This window comes from Strix aluco, chromosome Z, assembly GCF_031877795.1.
Source record: "Strix aluco isolate bStrAlu1 chromosome Z, bStrAlu1.hap1, whole genome shotgun sequence".
Classification (NCBI taxonomy): Eukaryota; Metazoa; Chordata; class Aves; order Strigiformes; family Strigidae; genus Strix; species Strix aluco.
In genome coordinates, this window is record NC_133971.1 from 61957673 (window position 1) to 61981010 (window position 23338).

The following is a 23338-nucleotide window of genomic DNA, read 5'->3' on the forward strand; positions in this document are numbered from 1 at the left end:
AACTTTAAAAGGTGGGCAGTGTGATAGACAGTAAACTGTTTGTTCATCAAATTCCATTGAAGATACTGGGAGCTCGTGACATGTTATTCCATAAACTATGTTGGCCTAAGCTTAATCTTAACTATTACACTGTGTAACGACTAACTGACTGTAAGTGCTTATCTAAGTTGAAATGCTGAAGCAAGGACTCCTACTAGGCAAAAGACTGAAAAGAGGGAGAAAGGGAAGAAGGACAAAGGGGAGAAAGACAAAGGGGAGAAGAAGAAAAAAAAAAGGGGGTAGTGTCTATATTCTGTAAGATATAAACAAAGACTTTGTGAGCCACTCTCAGGAAAGTAGGAAATACGAGAAGCTGGTGACGTGAGGAAGACCCGGATGGAACGACCCCCTAGCTGCAAAGTGCGCAGACGCAGGATACACCTCTCAGAGAGACCCGATAACGGAAGGCGGAGGATATAAAAAAGACGGACCCTCGGGAAGTGGGTGCGCGCCATTGGTGGAGCAGGGACTCCCCGGCCGCCCAGCGCTGTTTTGCTTATTGCCGCTTGCTAAAATAAATAATTGAAATTTAATTTGTCCTAACTTGCATCATTTTGGCAAGATAGTCTATAACAGGCAGGTCTCTCAATCATAATTGAAGCTCTTTGAGACTTTTACTTTACCATCACTTTTATTGCAACTGAGTTCTCTTTTTCTTTCAAGAAATATTTTGACTAAGCAGTTTCTCATTGAAAACTGCAGGTCCTTTGAAACTGAAACTTCTTGTGGCAATGCATAAAACTTGCTCTAAATCTGTCAGAAATTAATTTTGATACCTGTCTGATCTATACTAATGTCCACCCTTGGTCATTAAACCAAACATAACCTACTGCTCAAGGAGAGAGGCATTCATTTGAAAAATGACCGAACAGCAGCACAATACTTCCAACAGCACCTGCAGTATCTTAGTAATTAGCTGATGAACTCAAAAAGCAGCTTTTCTGTTTTTCAAAAAGAAAAAATGTGGAGTCAATGGCTTTTTTCCATGCTGCATAACAAACAGCTACTGAAATCTGGTTTTGTAGGTGTCCTGGTTTAGCCAGGATAGGGTTAAGTTTCACCCAGCAGTGGGGGGAAGCTCTAGCCGGGTTATTCATATACCATGCTGACGTCACATCTGGGCGCCAGAGCGCAGGAAGAATCGGTGATCGAGTGGGTTGGCGCAGCTGGTTCTCTCACTGCTGTATTGGCACATACCTTGCTCTGTTCATTGTTATTACTGTTATTGTTATTGTTATTGTTGTTGTTTGTTGTGTTGCTGTTGCACTGTTGTATTAAACCTCTCCTTATCTCAGCCCCGGGGCTTTGATTTCACTCCCTTTGTGGGGAAGGGTCAGCAGCCACGTGGTCTCAGACCCCGACAGGGACTAAACCACCACAACTTTTGGCACCCAAGGTGGGGCACGGGAGGGCTGAAATAAGGACAAAAGGAGAGGGTGTGTTAGGTGTAATTTTCTCTGTTCTTATTTGTATTGCTTGATAAGAAACGTTTGCAATGCTGGCCAATTTGCTTGCGTGGTGGGGCTGGATTAATCCTTATATCCACTGTGTGTTCCCAGTGCTGGTGTTTGTTGTCGGTGGAAAATGTGTCAAGGGTCTTGTTTTGCTGTACTGGCTACTGACTGCTTATAATGGGCTTGTATCACTGCTTGTGGGGGTGAACCAGTACCTGTTTGCTGCCTGGGCTTTTGTTTGGGGTCTCACCCCCTCTATGGGTGAGCCAGGGGAAGAGATCCTCTTGGTTTTTGAGAGTTTCAGCTATCCCTGGAGCATCCTGGCCACTGTGTTCGCAGCACAATGCTTTCTGAATGTCTGCCAGATCTTGTTTTGGGCCATGTGGTGGAAACCTGCCCCGAGGGCAGATAGTTATAATGGCAAGGTGTGTGGGAAAAGATGGGCAAGTGCCTGACTCAGTGGTCACCCCCAATGCTTTGGGATTTCACCCCTGAACAAGTGCAGAGTCCTGATAAACTGGTGGAGTATTTGGAAAAGGTGTGCTGCCAATCTGAAAAACCCCGGGAGACACAACTTGCTGCGATGTGCTGGGGGCTTGCCCATGCCTACCGTGTCATCTTTAACACTGTTCACTGCCCTCAAGGGGGAGAAGGGGCTGCAGGATCTGAAAGTGAACTTACTGGTACAGCAGCTGGGCCAGGGGGACAGGCAGTGCCAGTACCAGTCGCCTCCACCAGCACAGCAGCTGGGCCAGAGGGACAAGCAGTACCAATATCAGTCGCCCCGATACGGAAAACCAAATATACGAAAAAATCCCCTCGCAGTGTACAGGGTGATGATGAACCAGGCCCATCACGAGAGCAGGAGGAAGAGCCGGAGGTAACCATCCGATCTCTATCCCTGAGTGAGTTGCGAGATATGCGGAAGGATTTCAGCCGCCTTCCAGGTGAGCAAATTTGCACCTGGCTGCTCTGATGCTGGGATAGTGGAGCTGCTGGTTTTGAATTGGAGGGGAGAGAGGCTAAGCAGTTGGGATCTTTAGCCAAGCAGGCTGGTATTGACAAGGCAATAGGGAAACAGGCTCAAACCCTCAGCCTTTGGAGGCAACTCCTGCTCGGTGTGAGGGAGAGGTACCCCTACAAGGATGATGTTCTATGTCGGTTAGGCAAGTGGACCGACATGGAGAAAGGCATTCGAAACCTCAGGGAATTGGCTGTGTTTGACATGGTCTATGGTGATCTGAATGATGAGCGGTCACCAATGGATCCAGATCAGGCCCCTTGCACCCAGTCAATGTGGCGGAAGTTCCTGCAAAGTGGACCAGAGGCACATTCCAAAGCATTAGCAGTAGCGTCCTGGTGGCGAGACACCCAGACTCAAACAGTGGATGAAGTGATTGTCCAGCTCCGGTAATATGAGGGAAGTCTCCCTTCCTCCCAACATGCTTTGGTTTCAGCTGTAGAGGAACTGTCTCAGAGGCTCCAGAAAATGGAACAGGACATGTCCTACATTCCACCTGCACGGACCGATGTCTCAGCTATTAGAAGCAGGCGCTTCCCCACCCAAGAGAAGGGCAGTGGAAGGTACACACCACGGGGCACCCTGTGGTTCTTCCTCCATGACCATGGGGAAAACATGAGGAGGTGGCATGGACAGCCCACTTCCGCCCTAGCTGCACGAGTACAGCAGCTGAAAACGAAGACCACCATGAAAGGGGAGTCTTCCAAGAGAGACGCAGCTCCAGTGTCCAGTAGGAAATCCCCCAGACAGATAGAATGGCCAACACCATGCTTGACCCTCTTGAGGAGACCAGCAAATCATTCTTGCAGGAGTCACTCTTAGGACAAGTGAGTGATGGTGAGCAGGATTAGAGGGGCCCTGCCTCCAGCCAGGTAGAGGAAAGGGATAATCGGATTTACTGGAAGGTGTGGATCCGATGGCCTGGCACATCAGACCCACAAGAATATAAGGCCTTGGTAGACACTGGCACACAGTGCACCCTGATGCCATCAAGCCACAGTGGGGTTGAACCCATCTGCATCTCCGGAGTGACGGGGGGATCCCAACAGCTGACACTATTAGAAGCTGAAGTAAGCTTAACTGGGAAGGACTGGCATAAGCACCCCATTGTGACTGGCCCAGATGCCCCGTGCATCCTAGGTATAGACTACCTCAGGAGAGGGTACTTTAAAGACCCAAAAGGGTACCGGTGGGCCTTTGGTATAGCTGCCCTGGAGGAGGTTGAGCAATTGTCCACCTTACCCGGCCTCTCAGAGGACCCCTCGGTGGTGGGGTTGCTTAAGGTTGAAGAGCAGCAAGTGCCAATTCCTACCAAGACGGTGCACCGGCGGCAGGACCGCACTAACTGAGATCCCCTGGTCCCCATCCATCAGCTGATCCGTCGACAGGAAAGCCAGAAGGCGATCAGCAAGACTCATTCATCTTTCAACAGCCCTATATGGCCAGTGAGAAAGCCTAATGGCAAATGGAGACTGACCGTGGACTACCGTGGCCTGAATGAAGTTACGCCAGCGATGAGTGCTGCAGTGCTGGACATGCTAGAGCTCCAGTATGAGCTGGAGTCGAAGGCAGCCAAGTGGTACGCCACAACTGACATCGCTAACACGTTCTTCTCCATCCCAATAGCACCAGAGTGCAGGCCGCAGTTTGCATTCACTTGGAGGGGTATCCAGTACACCTGGAATCGATTGCCCCAGGGGTGGAAACACAGCTCCACCATTTGCCATAGACTGGTCCATACTGCACTGGAGAAAGGTGGGGCTCCAGAACACCTGCAGTTCATGGCCAATATCATTGTATGGGGGGACACAGCTGAGGAAGTCTTTGAGAAAGGAAAGAAGATAATTGAAATCCTCCTGAAGGCTGGTTTTGCCATCAAGCGACAGAAAGTTAAGGGGCCGGGAAGGGAGATTCAGTTCCTAGGAATAAAATGGCAAGATGGGCGTCGCCACATCCCAATGGAGGTAATAAACAAGATAACAGCCATGGCCCCACCAACCACTAAAAAGGAGACTCAGTCTTTCCTGGGCGCTGTGGGGTTCTGGAGGATGCACATCCCAAACTACAGCCTGGTTGTGAGCCCTCTCCCACGTAACCCGCAAGAAGAACAATTTTAAATGTGGCCCTGAGCAACAACAAGCCTTTGAACAAATTAAGCATGAGATTATCCTGGCAGTGGCCCTCGGGCCAGTCCAGGCAGGGCAGGAGATTAAGAACGTGCTCTACACCGCAGCTGGGGAGAATGGCCCTTCCTGGAGCCTTTGGCAGAGAGCACCTGGGGAATCCTGAGGCCGACCTCTAGGCTTTTGGAGCTGGGGATACAAAGGCTCTGAAGCTAACTATACACTGACTGAGAAGGAGATAGTGGCAGCGTACGAAGGAGTTCGGGCTGCCTCGGAAGTGGTCAGCACTGAGACACAGCTCCTCCTGGCACCCCGACTGCCGGTGCTGGGATGGATGTTCAAAGCAAAGCCTCCCTCCACACATCATGCAACAGATGCCACGTGGAGTAAATGGGTTGCGCTGATAACACAACAGGCCCGAATAGGGAACCTCGACCGCCCAGGATTAGTGGAACTGATCATAAACTGGCCAGAGAGCAAAGATGCTGGGATGTCACCAGAACAGGAGGTGGAACATGCTGAGGAGGCCCCACCATATAACGAGCTGCCAGAGGAGGAGAAGCGATATGCCCTGTTCACTGATGGGTCTTGTCGCATTGTGGGAAAACATCGACGATGGAAGGCTGCAGTGTGGTATCCCACATGACAAACCACTGAAGCTGTTGAGGGACAAGGTGAATCGAGCCAGTTCGCAGAGGTGAAAGCCACCCAATTGGCTTTGGAGACTGCTGAGCGAGAGAAGCGGCTGAGGCTCTATCTCTACACTGACTCGTGGGTGGTGGCAAGTGCCCTGTGGATGTGGTTGCAGCAATGGAAACAGAACAACTGGCAACGCAAGGGCAGACCCGTCTGGGCCGCTGAAGTATGGCAGGATATTGCAGCCCGGGTGGAGAACCTCGTTGTGAAGGTGCGCCATGTGGATGCCCATATACCCAAGAGTCGGGCCACTGATGAACATCAACACAACCAGCAGGCGGACCAGGCTGCTAAGATAAAAGTGGCTCAGGTGGACTTGGACTGGCAGCATAAAGGTGAACTGTTCATAGCCCGGTGGGCCCATGAGACCTCGGGCCACCAAGGCAGAGATGCAACATACAGGTGGACTTGAGATCAAGGGGTGGACCTCACCATTGACACCATCGCAGAGATCATCCACGGATGTGAGACGTGTGCTGCGATCAAACAAGCCAAACGGGTGAAGCCCCAGCGGAATGAAGATCGATGGATGAAATATAAATATGGAGAGGCCTGGCAGATCGACTACATCACACTGCCACAGACCCACCAAGGCAAGCGCCACGTGCTCACAATGGTGGAAGCAACCACTGGATGGCTCGAAACTTATCCAGTGTCCCACGCCACCGCCCGAAATACCATCCTGGGCCTTGAAGAGTGAGTCCTGTGGCGACACGGCACCCCAGAGAGGATTGAGTAGGACAACGGGACTCCCTTCCAAAATAACCTCATAGATGCCTGGGCAGAAGAACACGGCATCGAGTGGGTCTACCACATCCCCTACCGTGCACCAGCCTCTGGGAAGATCGAGTGCTACAATGGACTGTTAAAAACTACATTGAGAGCAATGGGGGGTGGAACCTTCAAACACTGGGACACACATCTGACAAAGGCCACTTGGTTAGTCAACACAAGAGGATCTGCCAATCGAGCTGGCCCGGCTCAGTCAAAACTTCCACGTGTTGTAGATGGGGATAAAGTCCCTGTGGTGCGCATGAGGGATCTGCTGGGAAAAATGGTCTGGGTTAGTCCTGCGCTGGGCAAAGGCAAACCCATCCACGGGATTGCTTTTGCTCAAGGACCTGAGTGCACCTGGTGGGTGATGCAGAAGCATGGAGAGGTCCGATGCATACCACAAGGGGACTCGATTGTGGGTGAAAACACACCGTGAATTATACTGTGCTTTTGTTAATTTTTCTTCGTTGTTGCTAATTGCTAAATGGCAGCTGGATGTGACACAGATGGTATAGAATAAAGGGGTGGATTATGTCCTGGTTCAGCTAGGATAGGGTTAAGTTTCTCCAGCAGTGGGGGGAAGCTCTAGCCGGGTTATTCATATACCATGCTGACATCACCTCCAGGCGCTGAAGTGCGGGAAGATTCGGTGAGCATGTGCGTTTGTGCAGCTGTTCCTCTCACTGCTGTATCGGTACATACCTTGCTCTGTTCATTGTTATTACTGTTATTGTTATTGTTGTTGTTTGTTGTGTTGCTGTTGCACTGTTTTATTAAACCTCTCCTTATCTCAGCCCCGGGGCTTTGTATTTCACTCCCTTTGTGGGGGAGGGGCAGCGGCCTCATGGTCCCAGACCCTGGCAGGAACTAAACCACCACAGTAGGGATGGTCAGTGTTTATCACTGATATGGAGGTTGTATTGTGTGAAGTCCAATGTCTAACATAAGTCGTCTGAGAGTCAGAGAACCTGTGTTTTCTCTATCTACTCAGAAATCTGCCTGCCTTTCACTATTTTTATTCATCCATTGCTCCTATTTTGCAAACACAGACTTGCCATATCCTCAACCTGTCTCAAATGCACAGTGCATTAGGAAGCAGCTGGTCCACAAGGGACATGACGTGAGCTCGTAGCCAGGAGCCTTGTTATGGCTCCCCTGAGCAGTGACCTCACAAACAAGAAACAGATGCAGAGCGGCAATTCTGGGTCAGGATCAGGGCCAGAGACAGTGATCAGGGTCAGGCAGACCAGAGATGAAGCAGTCTGATGTCAAGCCAGGCAGCCCAGCCAGTGGGTCTGGGTCAAGGTAAAGACCAGGCGCTGACACATCCGCTTACTCAGCCGTGTTATGCCACAGCAGTAGGACCCAACAGCATATAGCATGTAGCGTAGAGCAGCTCCCAAGGCAGAGGAGAGGCAGGCCCTTGCCTCTGGGCCTTGTCTACAACAGTTCTTACTAGTGAAGGAGCTGACCTTGGGCTCAGACAGCTAAATTTAACTCAGCCAACTAAACTACTGGAAGGTGGATGTGCTCTGGGCCCTACATAATGAAGATCTGAAGCAAGAAGGGAGAGGTTTCCTCATATGCTTCTAAAATTTGCAAGAGGCTTTCTGGTAATGAGCTATCACAATCATCCACCTTGGATAGACCTGGTGGATAGACTACATCTCTCCAAAGTATACAACGTTCCCATGGCACTGTTAAAAAAATATTCATATTTAAATGCTTTCCATCTTTCAGCTTGAAAACTGTCTTACCAAATCTTCTGAATTTCAAAGTGACACACTTTTCACTCTTCCCCAATCCCTCCTACCAGAAATAGCTACAAGACCATCTGTACCAGACACTGCATCCTGCCCTGGGGTTTTTCCAGTGTGCCATGGAAACTGATAAAGCTGCACTGTTTGTACCCAAGGTCTGTCAGAGGCTCTGTGGTCAATACCTAGCTAGCTGCCTTGGTCAGGTTTCTAGAATCTAATCAGTGAGGTAACATGGACAGTGACAGGAGGGATAAAGAAAACGTCTTCAGTCAGTTATTAGCACTCATCCCACCTGCTCCCATGTCCTTAGACTGCTGCCCAAGTCCCTTCACCCCAGTATCTCAGTTCTGTGTTATTAATCACTCATATAATACTCATTAGTCCTGCAACAGAAGTTAAACACTTCTGTCTCAACTGTGATGATGTCACAGCAAAAGAGCTATTCCTCAGTGTCACCTGCTCAACAGTAATGTATCTTCAAGTGAAGCAACAACATGTTTGGCATGTCAGCCTATTATCTACAGGCAAACTGTTTCTGCTTTTATTTTGGAAGTATTCTCTTATCTGGAAACTTAAAACAGTTGTCAACGGAAGTATTAATAGCAGGAAAAACTGGTGCAGATAACTAGAGGCTGGAGTTTGAATGGTGTTGGGAAGAAGCAAAGAGCAACGAGAACATTCTGGAGTACTGTTAAATTAATGGTTATGGGAAAGGCAGAGAAACACAATTCCCGCAGACAAATCCTGGCTTTCTACACATTACAAAAAAATTTACTAGGTTGATATGATTCCAGTAGTTAGGGGAATACTTTGCCAAATAAAACAGATGTAGCCAGAACAAAATAAAACAAAACAAACCTAAAAAAAATTGACTGATTATGTTCCTGTAAAATACTTCTGAGTTTGAGTGAACAATCAGAAGCAACTGTGTATCTGCAAGTTCTGCAGATGAGCCATACTCTTCAGGTAATCAAGGACCTGGTAATCAAAGATAAAGTGCTGACAAGAAAAAACACTTGAAGAAGTTAATAGGACTTGCTCTTCTCAAGAATACTGTCAGCCAATGTTTTTTCTTTGATGTTGATACCACAGTGAATATTGCAGATGTGCAAGGATTTTTTTTCCCCACCCAAGCTTTTAGTGGCTTTAAACACCACAGCTGTTAGTATGAGGCTGTGTCAGCCGGCGCAAGACTAGTTCAAGAGACATGGGCAGCCTGATATCTGATACTGCTGAGCAGGTGCAACCTACATCTACTGGAGCACATATATTGTTCACAGTACCATCCAGCTGTCCAAAACCACTAAGGATAGAAACCCTCCAACTAGACCAGCTAGTCTAGACACACAAGCTCTACCACTTGCAAAGTTTAAATTATTTTCTTAAATAAGTAATGTGCTTTTTTTCAAAAAGAAAGTCAAGATTAACAGGAGCTGATGGATGCACAGAACTTCCGAAAATCTCCATCTTTTCTGCAAGCCAGAAAAATTAATGTGTCACCCAATTGTCAAACATTCTTATGACCACTTACAGGCTTTCACTAAGCAAAGCGCTTGTTATGAGTTTAATGTTAAGCATGTCTACATGTGTAGGAAACATGCAAATTGAGATCCTCAATTTCAAATAAATCTTGATGCCTGTTTATATATATGTACTTATTTTTGTAATTGGGGGAGGAGTGATGGGCACTGTATAAAAAGAAATTGCCTTCCAAATTTTTAATACACTCATTTTAAAGGTGAACATGAGTCACTCAAAGAACAACCAAGCAGTGAGACTGGAACCTTTAAAACCCACCACAGAAGGAAAATATCCAGTGAAATTCAATGTTAAGTCCCTCATATCTTCTGTTAGCTGTCACTGCCAGCTACATTGGCTATACGTATACTGCCAAATGTGGTATGGAGATGAATTATGCTGAGCCCTGTGACAGTCTGTCCTGGTTTTGGCCAGGATAGAGTTAACTTTCCTTGGGCTGAGAGGGAGCACAGCTGGAGGGCCGGGCTGGATTGGTGATTGGAGTATCCCATATCATGTGATATTATGCCTAGTATATAAAGGAGATGTGTGCTCTCTCATTTATGCTTCTGGTTGGCAGGGTGGGATCTTTGGTGGGGTTGGGATTGTTGCTGGGAGTGGGCTGTGTACCCGTCACTGGGTGGTGAGCAACCTGTTTGGACTTCCTATTGTTACCGTTGTTTTGTTACTATCACTAAACTGTTTGTTTTATTCAACCTACAAACTCCCTTTTTTCCATCTTTTTTTGTCCCTCTCCTATTTCACCAGGGAGGGGGGGAAAAAGTAAGTGGCTGGCTGCATGGTGATTAGCTACCGGCTGACTTCAAACCACGACAGAGTCCCATCTCTCTATCCCCCTTGCTGGTTTAACTCAGCCTCAAAGTTTCAAAAGAGTACTTTTAAGAAGTCGTGCACAGGATACCCATCAATATTTTGAGCTCCATCAGTGTCTATTCATCTGCACTGAGTATATGAATAAGGTTTTGTGTCTGTGATAAACCACTGTTTGGTCCTTAAGCCTCCACCTTAGTTGAATGCCAGTTGTGAGTCCCCTGTAGATGCTCTCCACAGCCAATAGTCCAGACCTGTGCAAATCCAGCAACCTCTGGTTGGCCATTACTACAACTAAGCTATGAAATCCATCACAGCCTAAGTCAGCTCTGGGGAGTGATGTCTCTACTCTTTCTCTCTCATACAAAATACCATACAGAAAGCCAGAGCGACACAACACATTGAATATTGCCATGTCTCCTTTCTTGTCTTACTCTGAGAAAAAGGTGAATCTTCCCTGATGAATGCTTCCTTGCGTAACGTAACGTAACGTAACGTAACGTAACGTAACATAACATATTAACATAACATTAACATAACATAACATAACGGAGTGTAGAATGGAACAGTACCTCCCTCCACAGCCCCTCTTCCCATCTTCCCTAAGAAAACAAATGGCAGGTTCCTTTAGCATAGTTTTTTTTAGGCAATGACTTTTCTCCAAGAGATTTACTGCAGCAGCCTTACAGGAGATTTGTAGCAGGCAGTCCTCCATCTGTAATCTTACATCCTCAGTGTGAGAGCCATAATTCTCCTGGAGTGAAATGACACAGGATCATAATGGATAATCATGTATTATGATGATATTGTCTCTACAGGAAGGATTGCACTTTGCTTTGTCTGTCTCCTTTGGGCAACACAAAACTTTCACAAAGCTGAAACGAATCACATTTTTCTGGTTGATACCATGACATCAGTTGGACACCCCACCTCCCCACACAACAGCACTGTCCCAGCTATTTTAAAGAACATTTTCTGAAGAGTGGATTTCTCAGGAGTTTGGATACTGGATATGGAATATTTCAGCCGCACATTGCTAGCATGATTCTGGCTCAGGCTGATAATGATGTAAATGTGTGACAGGTGTTTCACTTGTCTGAAATGATCTATTCATACAGTTCTTCATGCACAGGTGTCCAACATCAGAATGAAGTCCAAAAGGTATTAAATAGTGCAAAGCAATGTTTTAATATAGAAAAGATATCTGTTTTACTTTCATTATGGCATGAATGGACTACTGTAGGCACAAAGTATGTACTTAGAAAGCCATTTTGCCAACACAACAAAGTATTACTCTTTTAATGAGTCTTGAACATTCTTCATAACCACCAATGGACAGGACCTCCACTGTACACCTCTGTTGTCTCACCAAAAAGTTACACCTTTAAGAGTACAATGGACAAAAATTTTGATTCAGAACTGGGGAAAGAAGATTTCACCCTCCTGATTCATTCAAAAAGTTCTCTGCTGCCTCCTGTTTCCTTGGAGTCTCCAGTTCTTAAATTGAAACAGACTTAATGTGACCAAAGTACACACTTTGTGCCACAGCACAAAGTAGAATCACAGCAAGTTTTCTGACTTTCCCAGTAAATTCACTGAATTGACCTGTTCCTCTGTGCTCAAACTGGCAGCAAGAAGAAAATCTTAGCTTTAATTTGTGAGAGCTCAGACTTACTGAGCAATATGCATCTTTTCTTAGTCAGAGATTAAAAAGTCAGCAAGAATCCAGTCATTCTAATTGCAAAACAGGATCACTCAAATGCTTTTGCCATGATTAACTAAAAATCGTAACTGACGGGATCTTCAGGGTTCAGGCTGGAGTTTGTAAGACACAGCTTCAATTCTCTGCTTTGTGACTGGTATCTTGTGTGACTTGGCACAAGCATCCATGCTGTAGTTCCCCAGCAGTAAAAAAGTGCAATGGTATGGTTGTAGTTTTCAGGAAGATCATCAGTTTCAGGTGGGTTCTGAGATATACAAGAAAATGGGGCCACAAGGCTCTGACTGGGTCAGTGGGCTTTATCACCACATTGTTCATAGAGACTGGCTGACATTCTATATGCCATGTGTTTGCTGGAATGCAATGTTGTACTTTCATTAGTATTCTGCTGAAATCAACAGAACCACTCCTAATCCTGCACTAATACACATGTATGAAACTAACAGTTTGTTCACTTGGCACATTAGGGAGGGAATGTGTTTGATTCTGTACCTAAACAGATTAAAAAAAAACCCAACCAACCAAACAAAACAAAACAGGAATACTGAGGCTAAGAGCAGGACATGATTCTTTAAAATGCAGAGTGGTGCCAAGCATTCATAGGTGCAGATTTATTGGCAGGTGCAAGAAATCAGCAGGACGATAATAAGCTGCATTAGCCTAGTAGAAGAGGGAGGCTAATACACAGACTGTAACAACACCTTGCTGGTGCAATACTGAATTTTTAGTCTGCATGATGCAATTTATCCCTTTCATTAACAGCAAGGCCAGGTTTAGACTGCCTCTTGATTGAACAGTTAGCCCAGTACTGAACCTGTTTGAAAACATCCCAAAATTCATACTTAAGAACATATCAAAATGGTCTGAATTTTATCTACTGCTATTTTAAAGGTATTTCTCTCATTAACATGGAACAAAAGTGGCAGATTTTTTTGGAACTTGGAAAATCCTTAGGTGTTAAATATGGGTGCCTAAGGTCAGGATCCTACACCTGGTGAGAAAAGGTAAATATTATCACACAATTCATGCTTTCTGGAATGTTTCCTTATCTTTTTTTTTTTTTTGTCCTCCCCACACTTCACCAAGTGGAAGCAGTCTGGATACAACCTACAGTTTACTCAAGTACTAAAGGCATTTTTGTCATTTTAGGGCCTTCTCTCTGCCGCTGTCGCTCTTTCTCAGTATCAGATGGTACTTCAAAAACTCTAACCTGTCATTCTGAGTCTAGCAATGAAATGAAAATATAGATAAAGCTCATCCTTCTTGGCTGAGAGGAGAAGCACAGACACGAATCTGTCATAGAAAAAAAGCTAGATTCTTATTAACTAAATCTGGGCAGTAGTCAGATTTGCACTTTAGTAGCTTGTGATGTAACCACACCTTAGAGCAAATTACAATCAGCTTCAGAAAGGAATCCATAAAGCACAATTCAAAAAATGCACTTAGGCATTTGCTTAAAGTTCAGCTTCTGTATCACTGAAAATTCAGCAATTCCCATTTCAATCCCTTCTAGTTTCTTCATGAAATACTAATCTGAATAAACATAAAAGCAAGTACAATTATGAATAAGCAAGAACATTTTAACTTTTCCTCTCCTTTGTGTGACTGGCCAAACAAAGCACTGTTAAACTAATGAAAGTCAGACATCTACTGCTGCTGCTATTATGGCACCCCTGACAAAAACACAACTAATTTCCTCAGGCCAGAAGCAGAGATAAGGGCAATTACTCTGGTGATTATTTCTAACACTCAGATTTGTCCAAATAATTTCTACAGTTGTCACATACTTACACTAAACCCCAGTACCTATGCTACAGCTGGTATGTCTTCACAAGTTTTTTCTTAAAGGCTCCTCTAGACACCAAGGACTGGCATTTTAAAATCACTGTAAAGCTACCATTCCCCCAACTCAGCTGCACAGTTTTGCTTATTGGCTAGAATGCCTTTTTTTTTTTTCCAAGTGTCCACAAATCTGGGGGGCAGAGACTGTGTTTTAATCCATTATTATCTTCCAATAATCGTGCTGAATGTGTTTAGTCTACATGCAAAAAGTAGGAGGCAGTATTTAATTACCATGACAATACTTTGAGGTCCTAAATGAAACTATTGATATGAAAGTCCTAAATGAAAGGACTATTTCAAAAAATTGAACTTTGTCTATTAAACAGACTGACTAAATCACATCTACAGCATAGACATCATGCTGCTGTTACCCAAGCAAATTAAAAAGACAAATACTGAAGCAAAAGTCAATTTTATAAATGGCAGATCTGAGGAACAGAGAAACTGAAGTGACACATCCAAAGTTACACAAGAATTGACTACAGATTCCTTGTTATCTGTTCCTGTGTCAATGACAGAAGAAACATGCTGATATAAGGAAATGATCACCTGCTTTGCAACTTATTTACTTATAGCAACTTATAGTAACTTACAATGATTTCTGAACATTGCTTAATAATCCTGCTTGCCCTGACCGTTCTGTGGAAACTTACCAAGGACTACTGTGTTCAACAAAACAAAGCAGTTTTCTGTGGAAACTTACCAAGAATTACTATGTTTGGCAAAAATAAGAGACATGTCCTTGGAAAGCAGATGTGCTCTAACAAGTTGGGTCTTTGTAAACTATATATGCACAGTAGAAAATAATAAGCTAGTGCTCTTAGATAAGATAGAAGTGGTAAACCAGCTGGAACCACTCTTATTGTTCAAGAAATTGGCTAAGAGAATCTGTGCATGCTCCAAAGAAAAGTACAAGGTGAAGAAGACTGTGAGCCTTCCTCCCAAAGACCCCCGAAGACGACCACCAGGAGGCAATGCGCAGGTGCAAAGATAACATAAACTGCTGACACCAGCCTTTTGAACTAACCCAGCCTTACTCATGCATATGTATATTTGTGTTATGCAATCCAATGAATATGTATATCCACTCTATAAGTTTCTGGTAAAATGTGCTGTTGGTGTGCAAGCTTTGTGGAGAAATCCCCTTGCACCCCGGCGCCGGAGTAAACATACCTGCTTTATAACTCTCTCCGAGCTGTACAGTTTGTTTCCGTGCATCAATGCCTTCTAGAGAGTGTTCCTGAAAAACAGTTCTTTGATGGCCACACCTTTGAATACAACAGAAATATTTAGATAGAATGAGGTGGAACAATGAGAAATAATGGTAATGTACATATAAGTGGTAAAAAGGTATTTTAACCAGGTGTTAGAAAACATGAAAATTGTGAGAAGTGATGTTACTTGCCATTAAAGTGAGAAAAGCTAAAGAAAAAGAAAAGTATGATTCACAGTTCACCCACGTGCCAGTTTTTGTTCTATTTTGGAAGCCTAACAAGATTCCTTCTCTAGTCACAAGGCCTCTTTTGCCTCATTCTGTTACCTGAAATAAAGACTCTTGAAACCAGCAATTAGTTTAGAGAGGAGATACTGCTTTATTTTGTGCAGGGTGCTAGGTGGAAAGCATCCACAAATCATGCACAGTAAACCATTGATCAGTGTCCCTTATAGTAGTCAGTAAGATATAAGAATTGACCACTACCAGATGCACGTCTTGAACTATTTGATTAATAGCCCTTAAGTCTTGAATCAGCCAATACTCATTAGAGCATGGTTTCTTCACCAGGAGAATGGGAGCATTATATTCAGATTGACACTCCCTTAATAGTCCATATTTCATAAAATTTTCTATCACGGGTTCAAGCTAATTTTGACTGACCTGGTACTTCAGATGCCTGTACAAGGGGACCTCTTCAGGTATCTTCGGAATTTCTTCTGCTGTTCCCTGCTGTAACAGAAAAACTTGCGTCTCCAGTGCCTTTTCTTCAGGTATGTGTACATGGATGTGGTTACCTTCAAACATGATTTGAGCATTCAGTTTACTTAACAAATATCTTCCCAATAAAGGCATACAGCAATGAGGTATGTACAAAAATTTGTGCATAAAATTCTGAGATCCATATCCACATTTAATAGATTGGAAAAATGGCCTAACTTCTCTACCCCCTGTGGCACCAACAATAGATATACTTTGTTTACTCAATCTACCCTTACATGAGGTTAAAGCTGAACATGCTGCACCAGTGTCAACTAAAAATTCTACTTTCTCATTCCCCAACTTCAGGGTAACCAGGGGTTCTGCTGGGAAGACTTACAAGTCATCCCCCGGACCCCGTCAGCTGAAATCCTTGTCTAAAGTCAACAATTCTGTTAGTTTAGGATTTTCATTAATCCTAGGGAGTCTCGTCTGCGATCTATGTTGCGGACACTCCCTTTTCCAATGTCCCTTTTGTTTGAAAATTGCACATTGATCTTTTTCAAGAGGAGCAAAAGGGCACTTATTTCTCCCCATTTGATTCTGATTTGCTTCTAGGCTCCCAAATCTGCTACCAAGAAAGGAACTTTTGCCCCTACTGGCTCTGCAGCAGGCCTTACTGCCTGTCTTAAAGGTACCTGCAGCACAGCTCCTCCTCATCTAGTACAATGGTTACAGGACTATAATTTTCACTCCCAGATGCTCTCTCTGGTTCCCTGCTAGGCTCTCCCTCTTCCCTCGCTTCCACATCTTCATCCTGAACATCAGGTGGCCGCCGTGGGGCCGGCGGTCCCTGTAGGGCTACTAGTAACTGAACATCCTCCTCTTTCTCAGTATTCTTATACTTATTATACTGTTACAAGCCAAGCAGCACCGCTTTAACATTTTTGATTTTCGATTTTTATGATCCAAATTCAATACATTCGTATAATTAACCATTAATCCACAATCCTTTCCACCAGTATAGTCATTTCTGAGAGTAAAGAACAAATCAACATATGGTATTTCATCCCATTTCCCTTCCCGTCTACAGAACAACATTAACTGCAATATTGTGTTATATTTCAATGTTCCATCCTTTGGCCATTCTTCCTGATTGTCTAATATACACATCAGCCACCAATGATTACAATATTCAACCAACATTTTCCAAGTTAATGGACCGCCTCCAAACTTTTGCTAGAGTTTCAATATACAACCTAAAGGAGAGGCTCTTACAGTGTCTCCTTCAGATGACATTGAATTTCCCATTACCCTCATGTCTACCTGCTCTGGTTGTCACCATACAAACGCAGGAGAACACTCACCAGCTGCAACCAACCTTTATCCACCAACATGTACTTTTCCTAGTATGATTTACTTGGAAATTCCTTTTATTGAGCAATATCTCAACTTGCTTCCAGTCAAGTACTCACCGTCCCTGCCGGGAAATCACCAGGGAAGTCCCCGGAGAAACCATCTGGTGCGCACTGGAGTTCCGCTCATGATTCCTGGTGGTGGGGAGTGTCGGACGGACTTCAAGTCTCACTATTGGCAGTGTCCCAGACAGCAGAGTCCCATCTGGGTTGCCAGAAAACTGTTACCTGAAATAAAGACTCTTGAAACCACAAATTGGTTTAGAGAGGAGATACTGCTTTATCCTGGGCAGGGTGCAGATGGAAAACATCCACAAATCAGGCATACCAGACCAAAGAACGTCAAAGTATTTATACACTCCAAACTACATGATTACATATTTTCTATAGCGATTATTGGTTAGGTGCTTATCACTTCTATCCCTTATTGGTTAGTGGGTTTGTTAACTTTCTGCACAAGCTCAAAGGATAAGGGTTTATATTCGGGCAGGGGTCTTAAGCTTATTTCCATAAAACAATTTTAACAAGCTTCCATGTACCAGGATGTTTCTCTTCTTCAAGGACGGTACTTCCTGATTAGAAGTTCCTTATTGTTGATGGTTTGAAGAACAGGCTGGCCTGTCTGGTGCATCAAATTTGTCCTTGTATTTGATGAGAAACACTTGTATGGATAACAATATGTACTAAGTGGCCTTGGGTGCGATGAGAAGCATGCAGTATGAGCAACAGGGGGAGCCTGAAGCCATGATGCAGCACGAGAACTATGACATAGTAGCTATAACAGAAACGTGGTGGGATGCCTCACACGACTGGAGTGCTGCAATCGATGGCTACAAGCTCTTCAGGAGGGATAGGCAGGGAAGGAGAGGTGGTGGAGTGGCCCTGTACATAAGAGAATGCTATGAGAGCTCAGAAATCAAGTATAGTAATAACAGGGTTGAGAGTGTTTGGATTAGGTTAAGGACCAATAAAGCAGATCTTGCTGTGGGAGTCTGCTATAGACCTCCCAACCAAAGCAGTGAGGTGGATGAAGCCTTTTATGAACAGTTGGGAGAAATCTTGCAGTCACTTGCCATTGTTCTTTGGGGGGACCTTAACCTCCCGGGTGTCTGCTGGGATCACAACACAGCAGAGAGGGAACAATCCAGGAGGTTCCTGGAATGTGTGGAGGAAAACTTCCTCACACAGCTGGTGAGTGAGCTGACCAGGGGAGGTGCCCTCCTGGACCTGCTTCTTGTGAACAGGGAAGAGCTTGTGTGGGAGGTAAAGGTTGGAGGCTGTCTAGGGTGCAGTGATCATGAGATGATTGAGTTTTCATTCCTTGGAGAAACAAAGAGAGGGGTTAGTAAAACTGCCACCTTAGACTTTCGGAGGGCAAACTTTGACCTGCTCAAAAGACTGATTGACAAAATCCCTTGGGAGGCTGCCCTGAAGGATATGGGAGTCCAGGAAGGCTGGACATACTTCAAGAGCGAAGTCTTAAAGGCACAGGAGCAGGCTGTTCCCGTGTGCCGAAAAACAAGCAGGCGGGGAAGGAGACCGGCCTGGCTAAACAGGGACCTTTGGCTGGATCTCAAGAAGAAAAGGAGAATCTATGACCTTTGGAAGAGGGGCCAGGTCTCTCATGAAGACTATAAAGATGTAGTGAAGCTATGCAGGGAGAGCATTAGGAGAGCCAAAGCGCACCTAGAGCTCAACTTGGCTACAGCTGTTAAGGATAATAAAAAATGTTTCTATAAGTTTGTTAACAGCAAAAGGAGGATTAGGGAAAATCTCCCTCCTTTATTGGATGCAGAGGGAAACATGGTAACTAAGGATGAGGAAAAGGCTGAGGTGCTCAACGCCTACTTTGCCTCAGTCTTTAGCAGTGGAACTGGCTGTTCCTGGACACCCAGCCTCATGAGCTGGGAGGTGGGGAGGGGAAGCAGAATGAGCTCAGCACAATTAAAAAGGAGGTGGTCAGAGACCTGCTATAGCACTTGAATGTGCACAAATCTGCGGGACCAGATGGGTTACACCCAAGGGTGCTGAAAGAGTTGGCAGATGTGCTCACCAAGCCACTTTCCATGATTTACCTGAAGTCATGGCTAACTGGGGAGGTCCCACTGGACTGGAGGGTGGCAAATGTGACACCCATCTACAAGAGAGGCAGAAAGGAGGATCCGGAAAACTATAGACCTGTCAGTCTGACCTCGATGACAGAGAAGGTCATGGAGCAGATCATCTCGAGTGCCATTACAAGTCATATAATGGACAACCAGGGGATCAGGCCTAGTCAGCATGAGTTTATGAAAGGCAGGTCCTGCCTGACAAACCTGATCTCCTTCTATGACAAGACGACCCGACTATTGGCTGAGGGAAAAGATGTGGATATTGTCTACCTGGATTTTCGAAAAGCATTCGACACAGTTCCCCATAGAATTCTCATAGAAAAACTGGCTGCTCATGGCCTGGATGAGTGAACGGTCTGCTGGGTCAAGCACTGGCTGGATGGACGGTCCCAGAGAGTGGTGGTCAATGGAGTTAAATCCAGCTGATGGCCGGTCACAAGTGGTGTTCCTCAGGGCTTGGTTTTGGGACCACTTCTGTTCAATATCTTTATTGATGATCTTGATAAGGACATAAGAGTGTATCATCAGTAAGTTCGCAGATGACACCAAGTTAAGCGGGAGTGTCGATCTGCGAAAAGATAGGGAGGCTCTACAGAGAGACTTGGATAGATTGGATCGGTGGGCCAACGTTAACGGGATGAGCTTCAACAAGGCCAAGTGCCAGGTCCTGCACTTGGGCCACAACAACTCCATGCACTGCTACAGGCTTGGGGAGGTGTGGCTGGAGAGCTGTGTGGAAGAAAAGGATCTGGGGGTTCTAACTGACAAGCAGCTGAACATGAGCCAGCAGTGTGCCCACGTGGCCAAGAAAGCCAACAGCATCCTGGCTTGTATTAGAAATAGTGTGACCAGCAGAAGTAGGGAGGTGATAGTCCCCCCGTACTCTGCACTGGTGAGGCCACACCTGGACTACTGTGTCCAGTTTTGGGCACCTCAATACGAGAGAGATATCGAGGTGCTGGAGCGAGTGCAGAGGAGGGCAACGAAGCTGGTGAAGGGTCTGGAGAACAAATCCTACGAGGAGCGATTGAAGGAGCTGGGACTGTTCAGTTTGAGGAAGAGAAGGCTGAGGGGAGACCTCATCACTCTCTACAGCTACCTGAAAGGACATTGTAGAGAGGTTGGTGCTGGTCTCTTCTCACAGGTAATTAGTGACAGAACAAGGGGGAACGGCTTTAAACTCCAACAGGGGAGGTTTAGACTGCACATTAGGAAAAAATTTTTCACAGAAAGAGTGGTCAGAGAGTGGAATAGGCTGCGCAGGGAGGTGGTGGAGTCACCATCCCTGGATGTGTTTAAGGGTGGTTTAGATGAGATGTGGGGGATATGGTGTAGGGGAGAACTTGTAGAGTAGGGCTGATGGTTGGACTCAATGATCCCAAGGGTCTTTTCCAACCTGAATGATTCTATGATTCTATTTGTGGGGCCTGCAACGTGAGATGAGAAACAGTTTTGTGGCCTACGATTTCCAGCAAACAATACATTTCCCACGGGTAGCAAGCCCATACAGTTTAAGGAACTCTGAACACGGCCTCTTGTTCAGGGTAACAATTTTGCCTGTCAGAGGATCATTTTAAACTTAACTTATGGTGATGTTATTTCTAATTGTGGATATTCTACTTTATTCATAGAATTAAGCTTGCTACAGTGTTAAAATTCAGGAAAAAACCCCAAAAACTTAAGACTATCACTCAATATGTTTAGGCCACATTGAAACACAACTGCTGGACCAGTAAACTTACCTTCAGAGAGACTGCCAGTTTCCAAAGGAAACATTCTGAGAAAAACTGTCGCCTTTGTTGCCATTAAAAATTGTAAGATGCAGCCATGGAATGACTTGACTAGTTCAGAAGCTGAGACGTTTGTTGCTACCTGCATGGCTTAGGAACATGGTCCAGCCTGCAGTTCCAAGACTGAACTTGTATCAGCTAACTACACAGCAAACATCATCCTGATGTAGTTTATGAAACCAGTTTTTTGTGATTACTGAGGCCCATGCCTCAGAAGAATGACACCTGCCTTTCTGTCTCTGGGAAGGCTACAAATCTTGCCAAAACCAGCTGCAAAAATATGTCAATCAGGTGTGAATTCAGGGGACAGATTCTTGTCTTTTGCAGTCACTCGGGGCTACCATTTCAGATGACTGGGTACTCTGCACGTTGCACCAATGACAAGAGCTAGTCTGGAGAATGGGACAAACCACACTGATGGCAGCGTAACACACAGGCCCCCTGGGCTGTGGATTTCTCAAGCATCTCCCACCAGCGAGCAAATGCACCTCAAATCCCCTCTCGTGCCTACAAGGACACACAAGCAGCTCTCTTCTCCCTTTCAGAGGTATCAACCACTCGGACACCACCCTGACCAGAGCACAGCTGTCCCCCATGCTGTCCCCGCTCTGGGCAGCGCCCCCTCCTCCGGGGGGGGTCGAGAGGAAAAAGAGGCAGGAACGTTTGACCATGTCCGGCTCCGCAAAGGCGGGAGCCAGGGCCTCACAAGAGGGCAGGGCAGGGCCTGCCACCAGCCCTGCCGTGGCCTCGCCTTGGAGACTGCACAAAAGCGATTGCGCCACTGGAAGCGACGCGCGGGGCGGGTTCAGGCGGGGGCGGCGCCACCCGGCCGCGCAGGTACCCCCCGCGCTGCAGTACCCTGGCCCCGCCCCGAAGGCCCCGCCCCCGGGCCCGCCCGCTTCCCCTCAGCCGCGGCCGCCGCCGCTGCCGCGGGGGGAGGATGAGGGGGCGCCGCGGCGGGGCTGGTGTTGCAGCCGCGCTCGCCTGATCGGGCCCGGCGGTCCTTTGCGCCGCCTCGCACCTCGCCACCTCCCCGGGGCGTGCTGTCGCGGCGAGTGGCCGCCCAGCGCTTGCCCGCCGCCGCCTGGCGCCTAGCGGGCACCGCCAGGGCAGAGACTCGCGGACGCCATGAGCTGCTGCAGCTCCGCCGCGCAGGTGAGCGGCCCGCGCTCGCCGCCGCGCCCTGCTGCCTCCCCCTCACCTCACCTCCCCTCCCCTGCGGCCCCCAGCTGCCGGGCCCTGTGACACCAGCCTGCAGGCCTACTGTCCCCCACGGCTGTGCCCCTCCTCTCCTGGTCTCCAGGTCTGCCTCTCGTGTTGTCCCGTGGCTGTGCACCTGCTTGTTCCCCCATAGCCGTGCTCTCTGGTGGCCGTGCATCCCCTTTTGCTCCTTGCAGCCCAGCTCTCCCATGGCTGTGTACTACTTTGCTCCTTCCCACCACTGTAGCCCCGCTGTCCTATGGTCGTGCTTCCCCTTGCTACACCTGTAGCACCGTTCTCACATGGCTGCATGCTCGCTTGCATCACCTGTAACCATACTCTTCCCATGCCTGTGAACCCCCTTCTCTCTCCTCCCTAGTCCTGCTCTCTTATGGTTGTGAGTCCCTTTACACCCCCCCCAAGCCTTGATGCACATAACTGCAGAATTTCGCTGCCCTCTTTAGTACTGCTCTTCCTCCTTAAGGCTGTGCAACCCCTTCTTCACCCCCCATAGCCTTGCTCCCACCATGCTATGCACTTTCATCCTCTGCGTTGCTCTGCACACTGTTCTGTGCTCTGCTTCCCGTCGGGATCAGCATTATCTTGCCCCTTCTTCCCTCAGCCCTGCTATGGCTTTGCAATCTTTGCCATACCCTGCTCCAGATCCCTGTCACAGCTCTCCCCTGCCATCCCCATATTGCCTCACACCCCTGTCCTACGGCTCTGCACTTCCTCCTTCCCTCTGCCATGCCTCTATGCACTCCCTCCCCTTCCCTGCAGCTTTTCCTCTGGGGTCCCTAGTGCCCCACCCCAAAGAGAGGAGCCATCTCATGGGAGGAAACTTGCCATGTCCAGGGCCTCCCCCATGTCCACTGCCTCTGGGAAGCGAGACAGTCCTCATCCCAGCCCCCTTCCCCACTCCGTGGCCAAGGGTTCAGGGTGCCTCCCTGCATCCTTTTCCCTGTGTGTGACTGGCCCCATGCACACCTCTTATTTCCGAGCTCGGTTTTTCTTTCATCCCCCTCCCCCCCCCTTGCTCTGTTTTGCACTTACTGACTCCGGTTTTTTTCCCCCAGAGTGGTGCTGCTAAGCAAGGCACAATCGGGAGCTCCACCCACCCCTCCAGTTTGCT

The 23338-nt window shown here is 46.7% G+C and overlaps 1 protein-coding gene and 1 long non-coding RNA gene across 4 annotated transcripts in view; one reads left to right on the plus strand and one right to left on the minus strand.

The window, feature by feature from the left end:
* Positions 1–15707: 15707 nt before the first annotated feature.
* LOC141917919 (uncharacterized) lies at positions 15708–23304 on the minus strand. Its single transcript, XR_012621518.1, has 3 exons — positions 23260–23304; positions 17166–17333; positions 15708–15788 (listed from the first exon to the last, which is right to left on the minus strand). It is a non-coding gene; the product is annotated as an uncharacterized LOC141917919 (long non-coding RNA).
* Positions 21951–23338, plus strand: part of SLC44A1 (solute carrier family 44 member 1) — a 76210-nt gene continuing 74822 nt past the window's right edge. For all 3 annotated transcript variants that reach the window (XM_074811657.1, XM_074811658.1, XM_074811661.1), the window contains exon 1: positions 21951–22161. In XM_074811657.1, the coding sequence (XP_074667758.1) occupies positions 22135–22161 (27 nt within the window). In that variant the 5' untranslated portion in view covers positions 21951–22134. The remainder of the gene's footprint in view (positions 22162–23338) is intronic.